The following is an 18,349-nucleotide window of genomic DNA, read 5'->3' as shown; positions in this document are numbered from 1 at the left end:
CTAGTAGTTAGAATTATTGCAAATTCAATATGAAGATGAACGCCGGAATACAACTAAAGAACGATTACTAGGAGACCATGAGAACAAAGGAAAGGTATGCCGCCAGTCCATAAAATCCTACCATCCCATCCCATCACTCCAAACTTGAGTATTATCGCAATCTCAATCCACCATATCCTCATTGTCTCGTATCTAGGTATTCTCTAGGGGTAAATTATTGTGACTTTGGTCTCGTAGCTGATTTATGTCATACTCGTCTCGTGATGTTTACTGAGTTTTCTTCGTGTCAGTATCCTTGATCGGCGAGAATAATGTCTCAATCAGCTGGATAAGATACTTATGTTAGCACAACTAAACTAGTAGTAAGGCGAGAAGCCAAAGAAGCTCACCCATTGGTCTAGATCCCATTCGTTATCATGATATTCCGCGAATTTGACATCCAGCTGATCTAGAAGGTGTCAGTGGGTACCTAAGGTATGAAGGTAACAAGAAGTTGGATATTTGGCGTACCTGAAGTGCAGTATACTACTTCAGATATCTCACTGTTACTTCTGAGTCCATCAAGAAAATTTGCTGCATCTTTCCCTGAGCCGACTTGGCCAACCATGAATTTAACACCTAGATAGTGACAGAATAGTGTTAGTAGACGACAAGACTATTAGCAAGACAGGGGAATATGTATCAATGCATACTCTTTCGTGGGTACCCAGCCTGTTCTAACTTGTCACCACACTCTAATATCGCTTCCACAAACTCAGAGGGACTCTCTTGAGTAGGCATGCCATCGGTGATTACGGAAATGAGAAGTGGTCTGTTGAGGGCCTCACCCTCAGAGTTGAGCTTGCTATAAACTAAGGGTTCGAGAATCTTGGTTTTCAGGTATGTTCCAATCCGTGTGTGACTTTTTTCCTTCTTCCATGAAATAGACTCGAGGACTTTCCCGATCCCTTCTAAGTTTAAGTTGGAAGACTGGTCCACATCCTGATTGATGAATCGTAGCATGACCCCTTCGTACTCGGGAAGGATTCGTGTGGTGATCTTGGTAATTCTCTCGACGAGGCACTTCTGAGACTCCCAACGGCCTTCTCTCCTCATAGAAGAGCTATCGTCTATGTATCAGTTATTAGATTTGAATAGCAACCTTAGGTATCCTTAGCCTGGACTTCGAAGTACCTACCACAATACAAAACTTGTTGATGCAAGGATACATTGATGGTCTTAGGTAGCGTTTCTTTGCATCCCAAACACGTGCTCGTATCATTCTCTAGATCCACTGCTCTTTGTGCCAACTCTTTTATATAGTTTTCCTTGCCCTTGAAGAAACGTTCGAGTACGGGGTTCTCGTCGACGAATTTACCGATACTTTCCATAAGCTCTTCCCCGCTAGGGTCCTCAAGGATATCAATTTCCTATGATGCCGGATTAGTGAGATTGTTCTACTTTACCTACCTGTCTAGTAAGTATGTAGATTCAAGGATTGAATTCTTACCTTGTCGATATCTTCGTCGGGCGTGGGGTTCAGACCAAATATCCGGCGAACAATACCGTTGACGTGGATATTCACCCAGGAAATCACAGAGAGCAGGAAAGATAAGGCGGAACTAGAGAGCTTTCCAAGTGCCCATGTCTCGGTGTCTGGGTGAAGCGCAAGAGGCACCTTACCTCCTATCATATGAGCCATCTCTTCCGCGTTTAGATCGCTATTATTCTCCAACTCTATAGAGGCTCCTGCCTTCCGTAAAAGTCTTATAGACTCTAGGTCGCCCTTCGTAACAGCAAACATCAAAGGTGTATTTTTATCTGCAATAGTACAGGTCGCATCGACTGAATCAGGATGTGTCTTCGTCAGGAGCAGCTGGATGATTCGAGGGCGATTGTTGTTGGTTTTCCAGGCGGCAAGGAGCAACGGAGTTTCGCCATTTCTGGAACGTGCATCTGCGTCGGCACCCTTATCGAGGAGCTGTTTGACTTGTTCAGCCTGCCCCGCGACTACGGCTGCAGCTAGAGGTGTTAGACCTTCTGTCGGGTCTTGTTCGGTAAGAATATTTGGGTTCTTTCTGATGTAGGACTTTAGTGTACCCCCGATCGCGATTCCGTGTCGAACATCTTCGTGGATTCCCATGATGGCAATTTCGTGTTAATCTGAGAACTTGAGGAAAGCATGTAAAATATGATAACTTTCTACTTGACAGTAATTCTAAGTATGCAATTGAGCTTGTCAAGGTAATCTTTTTGAACAGTTTACTCTATGGTAAAGTAAGGTACCTACTTATAACCCTTAGCATGAGATAAGTACCTGGTAGTTGGGGAACTTCAGGAACTACGTTCAAGTCGAGAGGCTTCAGCAAACCCCCAATATTGAGGCTCAAAATATTTATCGAAGCTAAGCTGAGATTCATCAAGGGGGTCATGTCGGGCAGCACGGTCACATTCATGCCCAATTCTCTACATCCCATAATGAGGTAGGGATATTCAAATTGTTTCATGGTGCGAATGCCGAGGTAAATTTACACCAGTGCGTTATCATCTGGGCTCTCATGAGAGGTTGCCTACCTGGTAGGTATACGTGTCTCGTGCCATCGCACGAGGCTATAGAATGTTCCTATGTTTTATTGTATTTATGCTTTAAATATACACCTAGGTACCAAGGTATCCATACGCCGAGTACCTAGGTATGTACCTAGGTATGTAAAAATGTACATATGAGGCTGAATTAAGGGTTTGAGCGATGATGCAATGAATGGAGGACATGGGAATACAAAAGAAAAGAAAACGGAATTATCAGCTCTATTATAATGTTACACCATGCTATCATTTAGGCAATCATAGGTAGGTAGTTTTATGCTTGATACCAATGATATTAATATCCTATGTGAAGTGAAAGATGACTGGATACTAGGTAAGTAGTATTGGACATAGCTTGGTCACCGGATTACCTATCTAGGTAGCCTACCCAGTAGATACTTCTCAGGGCCTCGCCCAAATCTGCCTTATTCATGATATTTCGTCAAACCTTGAGTAGTATTAGCACTCCCCTCTGCAACCCAATACGACCACAAGTCCATTATGGTGGGAATAAATTGTCGGCAAACCAATCGGGGCCACTTGAGAAAATATCAGCTCGCTTTTGAAAATGAAACCGAGCAATATGATTTATTCACCGTCACCTTACATCGCAAAAGGGTGTTGACCGGTGTGGATAAGGATGACAAAAAAGAGATATTCTATTATCTGAATGCGTTTATCGCTCATATACTGAGCTTCAAGATAGTCAGTCGTAACCTTGTCTATACTAGAAAGCCGGTGTTTAAGTAGAATCTACCTTATTTGGGCGTGGTAATCTAAGATAACATCATGACAGAGACACGTATATAGTTAACTGAAATTTCCGCACCACTCATTTAACTCATGAACGCAGTTAATAAAGTAATAGAGCCTTACATATTCTATCTTGTAACAGGATGGATATTGATTGGGTTTCCACCTCTTCTGATGAACCAATAGTTGCTTAATTTCAAGGACAAGAATATCTGCAGCACCTAGTATCATTTACGTCATGTCCTCAAAACTTATGAACAAGGCTGTTAAGCTCCTGAAGGCTGGCGGAATTCCCGTATACGAGCGTGGCGAAGAAGAGTATGAGCGTTCTGTCGCGACCCCGAATCTCCTATTCCGCTTCTCGAGACCGGAATGCGTGATACAACCGGAGACATTTCTACAAGTCCAGAATATAATCAAACAAGCAAGGTCGTATAAACTCGAAATCACCATCAAAGGTGGGGGGCATTCTTACGCGGGGCACTCCACAGCCTTCAGGGGTATCTCACTTGATCTGAGAAAGTTGAACACAGTCAAGCTTGATATAAAATCAAGAGTTGTCAATGTAGACGCTGGATGCCAGTGGGGTCACGTTTACAAGACGTTGGTTAACGAACAACACGATGGATATATCGTTAACGGCGGAAGATGTCCCTTTGTGGGGGTTAGCGGCTTTATACTTGGGGGAGGTCTAGGTCCATTCACGAGAAGTATTGGAATGGGAAGCGATACCTTGAAAGAAGCTACCCTGGTCACAGCAGATGGCAACTTGGTCACTGTTAAGGATAGCGACGACCCAAAGTCGAATAAGGGCAGACTCTTCTGGGCCCTGCGTGGTGCAGGCGGTGGTAACTTTGGTGTCATGGTGAATATGAAACTAAAGGTTCACAAGTTACGCGGTAAGGATGGTATTGTGGTAGCGGGGAGATATCAGTGGTTCCCCAACTCAGGGATGACAGATGACTTCATGGCTACGATGAACAATTTCTATACAACTGAATGGCCTAAACTGATGACCATCGATAGCACTTGGATATGCGACCTCCGAAGGCCCTTAGGCGACGGAGTAAGATTCTTGATTTATTATGACGGGAGTAAACCCGATTTTGATAAAATCATTGACGACCACATTCAAAACTCAGACCTTTCGCAGCAGCTCAAACGACGGTCCTTACCCGAGAAGTCTACTCGTTTTCTCCACGAGACGCTCGTTTCTCAGTGGTCAGAAGAAACTACAAGAGCGTTTCCTAGCAACAGGACCTTCAGCATCTATAGCTCCTTCGTTTTCAGGAATGACAGGGCTGTTGTCGAAAAGGCCACCTCTATCATACGAGATGAAATGAAATCTTTCCGATATCGCTTCACCGGAGAACAGGTTGAGTTTTTAGTCACCTGGATTCACTCAGGGGGGAAGGCGAGAGAGAAGAAACCTTCGGATACGGCATTCTTCTGGCGCGAAGCTGTGTATCATACCTATATCACAGTAGAGTGGGAGGACAAATGGATGGAATGGGAAATGAGGCGCTTCTTAGGGAATGTCAAGAAGAAGCTGAGGCCCCTTTCCCTAAACGGAGAGGCTGTGTTCATCAATTTCCCCGACGGGGCGATATGTACCAACGCCCATGAGAGAGCTTATTTCGGGGATAATCGTGAAGAGTTGCGGCGTGTTAAAGAGATATGGGATAAGGATAACTTTTTCAAGTGGAGCCAAGGCGTTCAACTCCCGAGGAGCGCAGAAGATGATGGGAGGTCGGCCGTAGACAGACCAAATGAGGAGGAGTTGACTGACACAATTGCGGGAGAGCATTGGAAGTATTTCAAAACCAAAAACTTCAAGAAAGACCTCGACAAGCTAGCCGCATTAGGGCTCTGATGGGACATTACCTAGGTAGTATTCAATAAACTACGAGATTAGGTATTTCATTGCGAAGATCTGGGTTAAAAATTTCGCACATTTGGTCAAGGGTAGATACAGTGTAAACTCGAGTATAATGGTACTGTGTATCATTCTTCCCCAGTGGCTTCATCCTTGGAATTTAGTGGATACTCGCTATATTCCAGTGGAGTCATAGGCGGATTGACCAGTATTAGGTCTGAGCTCTGACCTAACCTAATACAGTATACGGCGATTGCTTATCTGATGGTGTGCACTGTACATACGAAATCTTTGACCTTACATAGTTAGACCTTGGTACTTCAGTACCCAGTAACCTTCAACGGCACAAAGAGACCACTCATGCTACTAGGTAACTAACAACTTTACACGATAGAGGCCGACACCCCAGAGTCGGCGATTATCGATTGTCCATTAACGAAGCTCGCTCCGGGACTTGCCAAGAAATGGATGACATTCGCAATTTCTTCAGGAGTAGCCGCCCGACCCAACGGCATGGCTTTCTTGATAAGATCAATCATCTCAGGCTGTCTCTTCATGCCTAGACGCAACATCGGCGTGTCGGTATAGCCTGGACACACCTCATTGATCCGGAGGCCGGACCTTCGGTTCTCGATGGCTAGAAGCTAGGATAAGCATCTATATCCATGGATCTTCTTATAGGGCTCTGCTTTTGTCTACTAGGAGAGGGCAACTGAACTTACCAGCACACTTTATTATACTCTTCGCAGCAAACTTGCTAGCCGTGTAGGCGATAGAATTGGGTGAGCAGACTGATGAGGATAGAGAGGTAACGTTTATAATAGAACCGGGTCCAACTGTAGCATTAAGAGTTAGAAGATCCTCATTTTAGAATGTTTGATCAACAGCAAGGACCTTGGGTTCAAAACTTTAGGGAAAAAATACATTGAAGGTAAGGATAAAAGGTGTCAAAGCAGGCCAGAAAGAGCCAACAAAGGATTCTAGATGCTACTCACTACTACGACGGCCATTACGCCCTTCGACATAAGCTGGCTCTTGATTCTTCATAACGGCAATCTCTTCTTGGAGACAATGTAAAATGCCTTTTGCATTTATGTCATGCAATAAGTCATATTCAGATTCGTCAAGACTCGTGACATCAGCTTCAGTTTTCCTTCCGGTCTAGAACGATAAATAAATATAAGTTTGAGAGAGTGGCGGTGGTGAATCTACTAACTCCGGCGCTATTGACGGCATAATCTAGCCTGCCAAACTGTTTCATGACTTCTTCCACCATTGACTTTACGGATGCTCGATCCCGAACGTCAACAGCTATAGCCATCGTCTGGTAATCTGTAGCGGTTGCTATGGACTTGCTCTTCTCTGAAGCCTCAGAGGCTGCGCCAAATGCCTGGTCTGCAAACACCACAGCTTTTGCGCCTCTTTCTGCAAATAATAAGGCAGTCTCAAGGCCAATACCGCTGCCTACAAATTCCTGTTAAAATTGATTTACGTCCAGTCGACACGATTGCTAGAAGCTGTTACATACCGGCACCAACAACTAAAGATATTCCGTTGACATCCATTTTCACTGAAGAGGTATGACCGACAAGTGAAAGAAAGAATGCAGATTTAGGATGACTGAAATTAGGAACAATATCTGCCTTAAAATGTGAAGAAATGATCAATCTGTAGCTCATTCGTCTGATTCAAAACAGGCTTAACAGAATCACTTTTGAAAAAGGAAATCCAGGGAAGATAAAGCGCACATGCCAATGATTTATTAGGCAATACTCTAATTTGTGTAACATGACTTCGGACCCGACCTACACAGCACTTAGACTGCTGTGTCACGTAGTACGCACTAGATATAGGGCACAAAGAGAAAATGCTGCTTGCGATGTGAGGGGTAACTTACTACCATTGTGTTGACTTGCAAATTCTGGTTCTTTACAACTGGCGCCAAGAGGATTGGCATATTGGGCGGGGTTGAAACCCTCATGTTAGTTATACTTTATAGACGACGAGTATTCATCTTCCAACAGTATACCTACTCGACCTATCACCAACAAGTTGTATATCATTTCCAAGATCACGTTGCAAGGGATACGAAATATTGCTCCCTGGCTTCCAAGTTATAACTTAACTACTCCAACAATTTGGTTTAGTTACCCATACAGATTCGAACAAGCTGCGGATTCCAGCCCAACGCTCCCAAATCTATAGCCTAATAATAAACTGCTCAACTATCCCAAGTCCATTGAGGGGCCGGGTGGGTGACAAGGTAGAAGTAAAGGTCAAATGCTACGGAATAAACGTGAAGATAAGAAGAAATCCATGCTGATCTAAGCTAACATTGATCGTTGAAACGGTAGGGACTTGACGTTCTATTTTCCTGGATTTGTTGGTATTTTTTGTCGAGTCGACCTTAAACATTGATTGATGGTTATTGTTGCTAGTCGATATCTCGGCGTCGTGGTCGCATTAAAAATTGCTGAACACTGATGGCCTAAAGACGTGTAAATTGGAATATCTTAATACCGTGTGGCGTTTTTCTCTTTAGTGGCTAAGCGCCCTAAGTGGAGCCCTGAAGACTTGAACCTTGGCGGTCATCCACTAACACATAGCGGATAGATCACTATCAGGCCCTCTGCTTTTGGCCTAGACTTAGGATACTAGTTTGAAGTAATTGATTATCTAATCACACATTAGGTAGGTAAGTAAGACATGTTCCAAAATTTTGGCCCGAATCTTCGTATATAATACCAAGGATAAGTAGGTACATAGCACTCAATGAGCTAAATCAATTGGCAAGATTATACCTTTGTGAAGCGCATGAATATTGTAATATCTTACAAAGTGCATGTGGCTGAATAAGCAGACATGTTGGCCTCGAGGGGCATCACATGACACATCCTCACATCCTTGTTGCACTTCAACTTTTAATACTTATTAGGAAAGTTGTTGCATTCGGGGCAAATGCATATCATTGGCTGTTATTAAGTTGGATCTGTGTAAATATATCATATGATAATAAATCATATCCTGAAGAAGTTATTTCAACTTTATGATAATATTACATAATCACATGATACCATTTCGTAAATACATTCTAATTACGTAAGCACACTTTGAAAATACCGAGAATATAGAGAACGTAAGGTTTTTAACCATTATCTTCAAGGTGAGCGTGGTCCCATTAAGTGGCCTTAAAGTGGACAACCTTAAACCAGGTGTGGTATCATAACGTCCGAGTGGGAAAGGCACGACGGCAAAGTCCGTAATACCAAACAGCAAGTGCCGACATATCCACTAGGAATGCACTTACCTGGACATTAATAGAGGTACTAAGGAGGTTCCGCTCACTCGGAACTGGGGTAACCTTAAAAGGACCTAGCATAATAAGAATGCGACTTAAAAAAAGGAAGAATGAAAGATTGTTAACTAAACATCTTTTAATATCTTGCACAGTTATTAAGTCCCTAGTACCTGGGTGTGTGCAATTCATTCATACTATGAAGTATCTACTTACCTAGTAGGTATTAAAAGAATAACAATTGATGCGACTTTTGGTAGGTTTAACTTCTTTTACATACCCATGGCCAGCCTTATGACGTCGCTAGCTAATATGGTGGGGACGGGAGATGATACGGTACGCCTAGCCTTACACGACAGCTACCTAGGCGGCTTCAGTCTTGGCTGCCGGTTTTCGGTCTAAATCTGCAGCAAGCTTTTAGGTTTCTTACTATCTACTAACCTAAGCTGCTAGGGATTCTATTATTCTCTCCTTTTTGACGTGACATTGGCGGCAATGGGCTTGTTATCGATGTGGTATGATAGCCTATAGATACATACTATTTAAGGTAGGTGACAGCGAGCAGGCATCGGGTATGAGCCGCCATCTTTAATTAATCTCGGCACCACAAGCGAGAGGCGCGGGCGCGCGCTAAGTGGGTTTAAACTAACTTTTCTAACGAACGCCTCTTACACGTATGAAGCCGGCAGGCTGACTCTTGAAGGATTGGGGCACTATTGCGTTACTTAAGATTAAGCTACATAGACGTCATGTTCTAAATTCATCGCTACCAGTCATTCAGAATGTTCGGAAACCTAGACGGTCCTGCGGCCTAGAATTCAATTGTGGAATCAAAAAATACCAAGATATGTAGGTATGTGGCGTATCTATTTTGCAAATGGCGGTCAGGTACTAGACTACCAACCCTTAACTACCCTTGGTCGACCTAATTCTAATGTAGGTAATTCCATAAATATTATTGACACTATAGTCTATAGGTGCATAGGCTAGACTTTTGCTGTCTCAAGATTGATTACCTATTCTAACCTATTACTTTGATATGTACGGAATCTTCTCCTTCAACAGAGGAGAAAAATCACCAGCTGCCGAGTTCCGTGCCGACCAGGGAAGATATGGGAGGGGATCGGCCTGCAAAGAATGTCGCGTCTCTAGAGTAAGGTGCAGCGGAAGACTGGACGGCAAAAAATGCGACCGGTGCAAACGCCTTTTGAAGCCCTGCTTATACACCAGCAACCAGAATCAACGCCAGAATCGAAGTAGTCAGCCTCTAGAAAGGAAAGAAAGAAATCACAAGAGTATACCATCGATCGGAGCCGTTTCGGAATCCTCAGATAATCACCACTCCGACACGTCAGGCACTTCTCCGCCGGGTCCGTCGAGCGGTGATGAATCACATTTCGTGGCCGATGATCTTCTTGGCCTCGACTTCGAGAGCTGGTTACAGCTGCAGGGCAATCCCACGGCGACGGAACCGATTCGGCCACCCATTGACTTGGTAGCGACTCCACCGTCAACGTCCCCAGATCCCCTCCGCATCCCCCTGCTGGAACCCGAAGGAGCTTTGGGCAATGGTGCGATGTGCGAAACATCGCCCTCTCGCTTCCCAGGATCAGGGGACGACATAATTGGTGGAAACGATGCAGCGGGTACCAAACCTACCGAGTGCGAATCATTCCCCGACCTTAACGGCTGGATATCTGCAGCTGGTGCCCGAGGGTCCACTTCTCAATGCAAGTGCCTGCAGGCGATGACCTCGTCTTTATCTATCCTTCGAAGTTGGTCCTGTGGCGGCGGGTCCGGAATTCATTCCGGGATGAGGACTGACGATGTTACATTCAACTATGTCAAAATCGAGAATTTCCTGGCCCTTTTCGAAAAGTCAATGACCCAGCTACGAATCGCCGAAAACTGCCCATTAGCGTGCATTTTATCGCAAGACTTAGCATTTCTCCTCTTGCTCGTCGTTGAACAGCTGGCGAAGCTACTCCTCAGTCTTGCAGCGGATGGGATAGGAGAACATGGTAGATCTCCTCTCGATATCTCCGAGAGGTCAATCCCCCGCCAATTAGGGATCCAAACACCTGCGAGAAACGGGGATCGACAAGGGCTAGGCGCTCGGATTTCCAAAATTGGCGCATTCGAACTTGTCGATCCCATAGACGTGCAGATGATTTTGAAGCTGCTCTTGCAGATCAGGACCCAGACTTTGGGCGCATACATACACAGGTGGAATGACAAGATCAAGAGATATGGATTAAGAAGCCTCGAGGCTGACCTGAAAAGGATTCTGGAGGACTTGAGCAGCGTGGCATTCCTAGGGAATATAATAAATCCGTTCCATCTATGTAGTTATTAGACAGAATATTGACCATATTAATCTTCATTTGCGTAATTCGTTTGCATGACAGGTACCTAATACCTGCCTCTCGATACCTTCCTAGGTAATAAGCCCCTACAAACACATCATGGACGGCATGATTACCTGCTAGGTACTAATTAGCACGAGACGTTATTAGCCAGTGCTAATACTAGTACCTAATAGGTAGGTACCTGCCTAGTAATCTATGAGACCCAGGAAACTTTCACTCAGACACATAGAAGCAAGTATGTAGTAGTAGATATTCATATACTGTATAAGACCCCAAGTACTCCTGATGTGACTCTACCTGAGCCAAATGATCTCTAAAATGACACAACTCCCGTAGAAACCGTTCTCGAACCCATAAATAGAACTTCTGGTTGCTAACTTTACCGCGCAATATTTCCTAGTCAAGTCTAAACCCCTTTTTAAGAATTCCTTTGAAGAGTTTTAGAGACCCTGGAGAATGTAGCGTGGCGGTTGTCAACAGGACAGGGATTTCAGCCCCAATACAGGAACACTTCTTAACCTGGAAGATACAGGATGCGTGTCTCCTTTACATCGCCGCCATCTGAGCCAAGGTATCGGCCTGTTTTAAAGCTGTTCGATTGGTTAGTAAATTTCCATGAATCAGTTCGCTTCAAGAATAAACTTACCCCCAATGCAAATTGCCAACAGCTGTGCAGCGGCAGGCCTCCGCAAATTTGAGTACCGCAAGATCTATTTCTTCTCCGTAGACGGGTGTTTGAGCAAGTGCAGTATACCATCGCCTGTAGCAATTGTCGAGCATGGAACCGATTTCATCAACAGCTTGCTGGAGTGTCCTATCCTGCGACATCAGGGCTGCGATCAAGTTATGGTCGACACCCAAATTCTAATAAAGACTGATGTTAGCGGATTGGACATATAACATATTTATCGGTCTTTCTCCAACAGGGAGACTTACCAGGTCTTTTCGGAATGACAAGACATCATTAACCCTAGGCTTTCATGTTAGCGACAGCACAACACAACACACTGGAAGGTCATTTGACACTCACAGAAGTACAAGGTCCACTGATATATGGACAATTTCCTGTAGAGCTGGGTGGGAATAAACGTGTTCCGGGAGATTGACTCCTGCCCCGTATTCTGCGAGTGCAATAGCAGGGGAGGCCCCAACCGTTCCCCTACGGACCTCTAGGAATGTCTGCACATCCATACTCAGGGACTCTCCTATCGACTCTTTCTGGACTTGTACCACAAGTTGGTCGAAGAATCCCCTGTGTTGGTTCTTGTACCGCTGTTGAAATTCTGTTTCTCATTTAGCCATAAATCGGAATCGCATCGATTTACTCGAAACATACCTGGAGTTGAGTTCTCCTTTACCCGTAACCAGCAGGTCTGGAATACATGGCGAATCGGGTTTTCTTCCGGGCTTATCAACGCCGCACCTTCCTCCATGATGGCCATAGTCTGGTTGACCTCATCCTGTGCCGCCGCGGGATCATCCTTTAAGTGACCCTCATCAAATTCTACGAGGGTGGGGCTGTTAGTAAGCTGCATGGAAGCATCGTCGAATGGTTTTACATACGGTCATCAAAGAGGAATACCTAAATCATCCGTTAGCAAATTTCATTATTATCAGATCAAATAGATAAGAAAGGGAAACATACCCAATGAGCCCAATCAAGTACAACACGTAGCGCCGCTTCGTCGGCTGTCGGAGCCCATAAGGAGGCAAGGTAGCAAAAATCTACCCTTGTGTTCATCGCAATCATTTTTTGATCCCATTTCATGAGCCTTGGATCATGTTAGCCTCAACTATGTGGAGTTCATTGGTAATACTTGGGTTCAACGGGAAGTTGTTACTTTGCAATCCATCTTTCGCCGTCGACTTTGACCTTAAAGTAGTGGGGGTTCACCACTGGCCTGGGGGACATTATGGAAGAGAACAGGTCTGGAATTCGAACGGAGCGTCTCTCCTTTGGTTGCATGACTGGCTTGGGAGCTGACTTCGGCTTAAACTGTGCCAAAGTACAATACTCCTGCTCCACAGGGGAAGCCTCAGGCGAGTTTTCGATGATGCTGGGAGCCATAGTGATGGATTGGATATTTGGAAGTTGGAAGGTGAATGTTGTTGGATGAATTGGTGTTATTGAATTTCTAAGTGCTAAGGTGCTGGCTTTATAAAAAAAAATCACCATTCGACTCTATTATCCACTATGACTTATGCAAAGCCATCGTGGCGATAGGACATTGCCCGAAATAGTAAGATGGCCTCATCCACTGGGTCGTGAATCCATACCAAGTATGCATTTCCCATAATTCACCTTTTCGTCAAATACTATAAAACCGCCAAGAGCTATGGAGTCGGTAGTATCTTACATGCTTGATCCAGAAACGATCACATCGTGTACGAATAGGTAGACACGCTGTTCTGAATTCCAAAAGGCAATTCCCGATTTTATGAAGCCCACAGATAGAGCTTCATAAGTTGACAACGTCTCAGGTGCCGCCATCTCACCAAATCATTCTCATTACCTAGCCGCCTAGGTGTGCAAGTATGGAGTATGATATACTGTATTAGTGAATAATAGAATTATATCTGTCCAGGTACCTATTTAGCCAGTTTAATTTACGCATTAGGACCCTGCAGAATATCGAATTGACCCAATTCCCGACTTCCAATAGTAAGCTAAGCCCCCTGTCTGCCGATCTTTTGCTAGGGTGTCAACCAGTTTAGGCATAGCCTACCCACCCATCCCGTCACATCGTGGAAGACGATCACTTCTCTACCTTGATATCTATTTATACCGTATTTGATACATACTTACTACTTGCATACCTAGGTAAATTAAGATGACTTGGCCGGATGACGGGAGCTGTGCCATCAGTCACCATCGTTATACGAGATAGAAACAGGAAATTACCTAAATTGGTAACAATCTATGGGGCTAGCTAGTCTTCCGCGCTGACCAGGTTGGTGATCGGAGCCTTGGCTCAGAGAACAACAAGCCTTGTCACGATCTGGACCTAGCCAAGGTGGAAGCAGTGACGTGGTTGGGCGACAAGCTCAGACTTACTGCCTAAAGTCACATCATACCTGCGGAATATGCCGGGACCGGCCACTAGCACGCCCAACAGACCGAGCGTCTGATGGACCAAACCCCGAGCTGATCGGACGGACCACCCGCGGCTAGCCCACCGGAAGACTACCTACATAAGAACAACATCACCTACGATGGAGATTGGCGGGTGTTCTTCTCGGCCGCAAGACATGGCCAAGATATGGGCGAACTTTCTTCAATTCTCTGTCCTCGAGTATTCGTCTCTCTTCGATCAACTATCGCTGTAATCTCAGCCTATAGATTTGCACTGGCAGTGTTGCCCCGGTACTCTATCTCGAAATTTCCTCAGCCTTCCCTATGAGAGCAACATATTTAGATCGTTGTTTTAGTACATCGTGTTACTTTCGATGGTAAAGAGAATAATAGCCCGGTGCTTCTTTCCACCGTGATGGTCCTGAAACTTTCTGCTTAGTCACTTTGTAGGGCCACTCACGATAGTGATAGCAATCAAACGATGCCTTATGAGAGTCATTTGGTTCGTGTGAGTAGCGATTATCATCAATTCACCCTTCGAATAGCTATTACCTACCTAGATATCTAGTAGACATTGATTAGCCCTCTGGAACACCACTAACTAGTAACCCATTTTAGATACATACCTATCCTTACTCGTCGTCTGGATGAATGCTTCGTAGCGGCTACTATATTGTCACGTACCCAGTAGCTTCCGATTGCCGTTCATATGGATATGTCTTCAACCTGTGTTTTGAACACGTCGTCTTTCTGTATCTTCTCTGTTAGCCCATCTACTGTAACCTTTGAGAAGGGATATTTTCAAGAATATCATCCACTTGTTTAATTGGTACCTACCTCCTACACATTGGTGTGATGAAGATATGTTTGGAAATGAAGATTTGTTAAATGGTACGGTACTACTTGATGCTCTGGGTGTAACAAATATTATAGCAAGCCTAAATACTTGTAGCTAAACGATGAGAGGCCGGTTGAGCAATACCTACTTAGTACAATAGGTGCGTTAATCTTCAATGGAAGACTCATTAGCATGTATTTGATGGGTGGATACTGGAAAGTACTATTCTGAGTGAAGTTTTACCTTTGCGATTCCTTATGCATTCCTTATAGTCGTTTCTAAAGCATACTAGCAGTGGCTTATCACGCCGCCCTGCGCCTTCGGTACTGCGGTTTTTAAAGGCGTTGACTTGTTCTTTTATGAAAATACAAGAGATATTCGACATACAGGAAGTATTTTCCTAATAGCTGCTCATTTCCCTTCTTAAAGCGTCTTGCCGAAGGCACGAGGAGTTATCATGACACTATTACCTACTACTCCACTTTCCCCCGCGAGGAATTTTGGCACTGGCATACCCAACTACGGCTTAGCAACTCGTTTAACTCTCATCATCGTCCCATCTACAGGCTTCGAAGTCATCCTTCGTGTCTATAGAGATGCGATATAGATGTCAGTTGAAAAATGTCATCGAGATATCTAGAAATGCATGATGGAGGAAGTGCAATTCCAACTCACATTGTATAATTCCGACTTGACTTTATACTGCCCCTTTTCATTAATCATAGGGAGTCCTTTCTCGTCCAAGACACTCTCACCTAAGCCGGCCTTGATGAAGTCGTACTTGCGAGCCACGATGGCGACGATGATGCGTGATTCAAGATTCGCAAGCTCCGGGCCGATGCAATTTCTCGGACCTCGCTCAAATGGCCGCCACGCACTTGGGGGAATATCCTTAGCTGCTTCACCGAGCCAACGTTCAGGCACCCAGTCATCTGCCGTGTCTCCGTAAACGGCTGAGTCTCTCTGGATAATACTCTGGCACGAATACATGATAACGCCGTCGAGGCAATACTCCTCGCCAGTAGACGCACGAACTGTAAAACCGGTGCCAGGTTCTGTCATGCGGACAGTGCTAGCCGGTGGATGCAAACGGAGGGTCTCTTTAATCACAGCATTGATATATTGCATGCACGGCAGGAGATGCTCGCCCTCCTGTGCTAAAATTGCGCTTATCGCCAGAGGATCAGAATCCGGTCCCAGAACCTCATCGAGTTCGTCTCGAACAGCTTTGAGCGCGCGTGGTGTACGGCTCAATTCGTAGAAAATCCACTGGAGTGCGCTAGTATTGGTGTCGTGGCCTGCGAATAGAAAACTGCGTATCTGGTCTGACGTCGTCGATAGAAGCTGAGGCGTCAGCTCTTCGGTGCTTTGGAAACTGAGCGCGAGAATACTCTTCGATCTATTCCCTTCTGCTTCTTCTTTTGTTTCTATGTACTTCTGCTGTATTATTCTTTTTACAAGGGTATCGATTCGCCTGGCTAGGCGTTTTCTTTTCAGCGCAGTCAGTGGGTCGATCCACCATGGGAGGTTGTTCTTATCATCGTTATATGTCTGGACAAGCTCCCTGAATAATCGGATCACTTCACTTTGCTTTGAACTATCCGTAACCTGAGCATTAAGGTTCATTTCTAAGACGGCAGCACCGATGACATCAAAGGTCAAATTAGAAATAAGTGTCTCTAGAGAGAACTCCTCTCCCGAAGCAGAAAACCGATCCAGGTAGGTCCAAAAGGGTTCCGTCTTCTCAATAATGAGAGGCAAGTGACATGACAGGTGTTGGGCTGTGAATCCTGGGTTGTACCTTTTTCGCAGGTCTTTCCAATCAAGGCCCTACAAATTCCAGAAGTCAGAACGAGCAAGTGGGATAACACCGGTACCTAGGTCGGTATGTATGCATACTTACCTCTCTACCTAAGATCGATGTCGACCCTATGAGTGGAATCATGTGGGTCCATGTCGGTGATTTAGGTGTGCTAAGAGGGAAATGCTTTGAAGGTTTAGAAATCTGTTCGGCGATGTCATGACTGGATATGAGGGCCATGGGAGGATTGATGGGTCGAAGGTCTACAAGCATGATAGGAGGACGGCCCAGAGAAGCCCACATCTCCTCAAAGATTTTGTCTGTCTACTAATTAGATGATGAGGAGCCATGTTGGTTATGTTGTTTTCGGATTGACGATACCTGGATGGCGGTCATGTATTCCACGTTGCATGAATTCGCCAAAGGTTTTGAGATGTCCCCAGAGGAGATGATTCGGCAACTGCGGGATGTGCGCATACTGCAGGAGGCGCAAATATTTCAGTTTCGTGTAGAGGTATGAGAATAGTAATGCGACAATCGCAAACAGAAAAAGTTCGATCATTGTTTTTGAGTGGCTGCGCCGTGGCGTTTGTATGATTTGTGTTGTCGAAAGAAAACTTCCCTGACCTCCACCAAGCCGCCCATTTCCCAAGGAAAAAAGAATGAAGACATGATGGAAGTTGGACCTAGGCCCGGACCCAGGAGAAAGATGAACAATGTATGTTGGTTAGTTTAAGATAGTTTATGATTGGTTGCATTTGAGGTTGGTGACACAACGAAGGTGACACAATGAACCTGTGTCCGTCATCTCCGAAAATGAAAAGTTCTAAACTCCGCTCAACTGCGAGACTTAGCTTACCTAATTGATGGAATTGATTGCTTACTCAGGTCTGAGTCAAACATTTGCTTACTAAGGACAAAATGGAAGGTGTGTACATTCGCACCATGTGGCGTTCTTCTCTATTGGCTCAACCCCTAAAACTTAATGGATGCTCGCTATATTAAAGTGGAGTTATAGGTGGTAAAATCATATTGTGTTCAAGTCTTAACATCACCGAATACAGTATCGACGGATCGCTTATCCGATCGCACGCTGGGTACCTACCTACCTGGTAAACAACGTGGCCTGAACCTTCGTCTTCGTAGGGGATGACGGTTTATGAACAAAGGAGAGGACAGCTGGTTGCGAGGACGGTGGGATTCATTATTCAACGAATGGCTTATTAATGAATCAGTCAGCACTGGGCAGGATATGTGCTTATATAATCAATAATTGATCCACGAATTGGTTGTTTGAGGCGATTGCAGGTGAGCTGGGGACTATTGAATAATTCTACAGAGTGTTATTAGGTATTATCTTAAAAGATCTCCATTCTTTGATTTTCCGCATCCTCGCGAATAAGACCAAGTCAACTTACTGTGTATATCTGGGTGCGTAGGTAGATACCTATTAAACACTAGGTATATTGTTTCGTTTATTGTTCATGCAGACAATTAAGGTTGTTCTGGTAGGTGGCATGGATTTGTCCTTCCCTTCGCCCTATTGATTCGTCAATACTCCTTAAAAGGTTGCTTGCGACCTGATTAACACGCTTTTACTACTCGGGCCGTCGATCCGGTTACACGCGTAGAATGTATTAACTTGGGGCAAGTGGGGCTCTGGCTTGAATCGTCCAGGTGCATGGGATTTGCAGAAACGTCAGCCCAAATTTCTCATCCTAAATCGTCCACCCACATACCATGTTGTCACAATTACACACATCAGGAGCAATGGAAGCC

At 44.7% G+C, this 18,349-nt stretch overlaps 6 protein-coding genes across 6 annotated transcripts; 2 read left to right on the top strand and 4 right to left on the bottom strand.

The window, feature by feature from the left end:
• Window positions 1-267: 267 nt before the first annotated feature.
• GGS22DRAFT_199340 (uncharacterized protein) lies at window positions 268-2,122 on the bottom strand (the record flags this gene model as incomplete). The annotated part of the gene is made up of 6 exons (XM_047966278.1): window positions 268-324; window positions 390-448; window positions 511-618; window positions 693-1,109; window positions 1,178-1,409; window positions 1,490-2,122. 6 exons carry the CDS (start codon window positions 2,120-2,122, stop codon window positions 268-270), a joined length of 1,506 nt encoding a protein of 501 aa, XP_047820850.1.
• Window positions 2,123-3,556: 1,434 nt separating this feature from the next.
• GGS22DRAFT_187092 (uncharacterized protein) lies at window positions 3,557-5,191 on the top strand (the record flags this gene model as incomplete). Its single annotated transcript, XM_047964546.1, has 1 exon — window positions 3,557-5,191. The coding sequence occupies one exon, from the start codon at window positions 3,557-3,559 to the stop codon at window positions 5,189-5,191; it is 1,635 nt and encodes a 544-aa protein (XP_047820849.1).
• A 386-nt stretch (window positions 5,192-5,577) lies between these two features.
• On the bottom strand, window positions 5,578-6,759 carry GGS22DRAFT_187091 (oxidoreductase; the record flags this gene model as incomplete). The annotated part of the gene is made up of 5 exons (XM_047964545.1): window positions 5,578-5,831; window positions 5,917-6,030; window positions 6,190-6,355; window positions 6,411-6,658; window positions 6,723-6,759. The coding sequence occupies 5 exons, from the start codon at window positions 6,757-6,759 to the stop codon at window positions 5,578-5,580; spliced, it is 819 nt and encodes a 272-aa protein (XP_047820848.1).
• A 2,426-nt stretch (window positions 6,760-9,185) lies between these two features.
• GGS22DRAFT_120465 (uncharacterized protein) lies at window positions 9,186-10,858 on the top strand. The gene is made up of 2 exons (XM_047958212.1): window positions 9,186-9,342; window positions 9,467-10,858. Exon 2 carries the CDS (start codon window positions 9,529-9,531, stop codon window positions 10,843-10,845), a length of 1,317 nt encoding a protein of 438 aa, XP_047820847.1. The 5' UTR covers window positions 9,186-9,342; window positions 9,467-9,528; the 3' UTR covers window positions 10,846-10,858.
• A 514-nt stretch (window positions 10,859-11,372) lies between these two features.
• Window positions 11,373-12,926, bottom strand: GGS22DRAFT_187089 (Presilphiperfolan-8-beta-ol synthase; the record flags this gene model as incomplete). Its single annotated transcript, XM_047964544.1, has 8 exons — window positions 11,373-11,448; window positions 11,505-11,722; window positions 11,795-11,828; window positions 11,889-12,141; window positions 12,195-12,362; window positions 12,422-12,440; window positions 12,504-12,630; window positions 12,700-12,926. 8 exons carry the CDS (start codon window positions 12,924-12,926, stop codon window positions 11,373-11,375), a joined length of 1,122 nt encoding a protein of 373 aa, XP_047820846.1.
• Window positions 12,927-15,065: 2,139 nt separating this feature from the next.
• On the bottom strand, window positions 15,066-17,132 carry GGS22DRAFT_199330 (cytochrome P450; the record flags this gene model as incomplete). Its single annotated transcript, XM_047966277.1, has 4 exons — window positions 15,066-15,357; window positions 15,445-16,599; window positions 16,673-16,890; window positions 16,952-17,132. The coding sequence occupies 4 exons, from the start codon at window positions 17,130-17,132 to the stop codon at window positions 15,289-15,291; spliced, it is 1,623 nt and encodes a 540-aa protein (XP_047820845.1). The 3' UTR covers window positions 15,066-15,288.
• Between the last annotated feature and the right edge of the window lie 1,217 nt (window positions 17,133-18,349).

Source organism: Annulohypoxylon maeteangense (genome assembly GCF_022496945.1).
Source record: "Annulohypoxylon maeteangense strain CBS 123835 unplaced genomic scaffold GGS22scaffold_5, whole genome shotgun sequence".
NCBI lineage: Eukaryota > Fungi > Ascomycota > Sordariomycetes > Xylariales > Hypoxylaceae > Annulohypoxylon > Annulohypoxylon maeteangense.
This window is presented reverse-complemented; position numbering and strand designations above follow the sequence as displayed.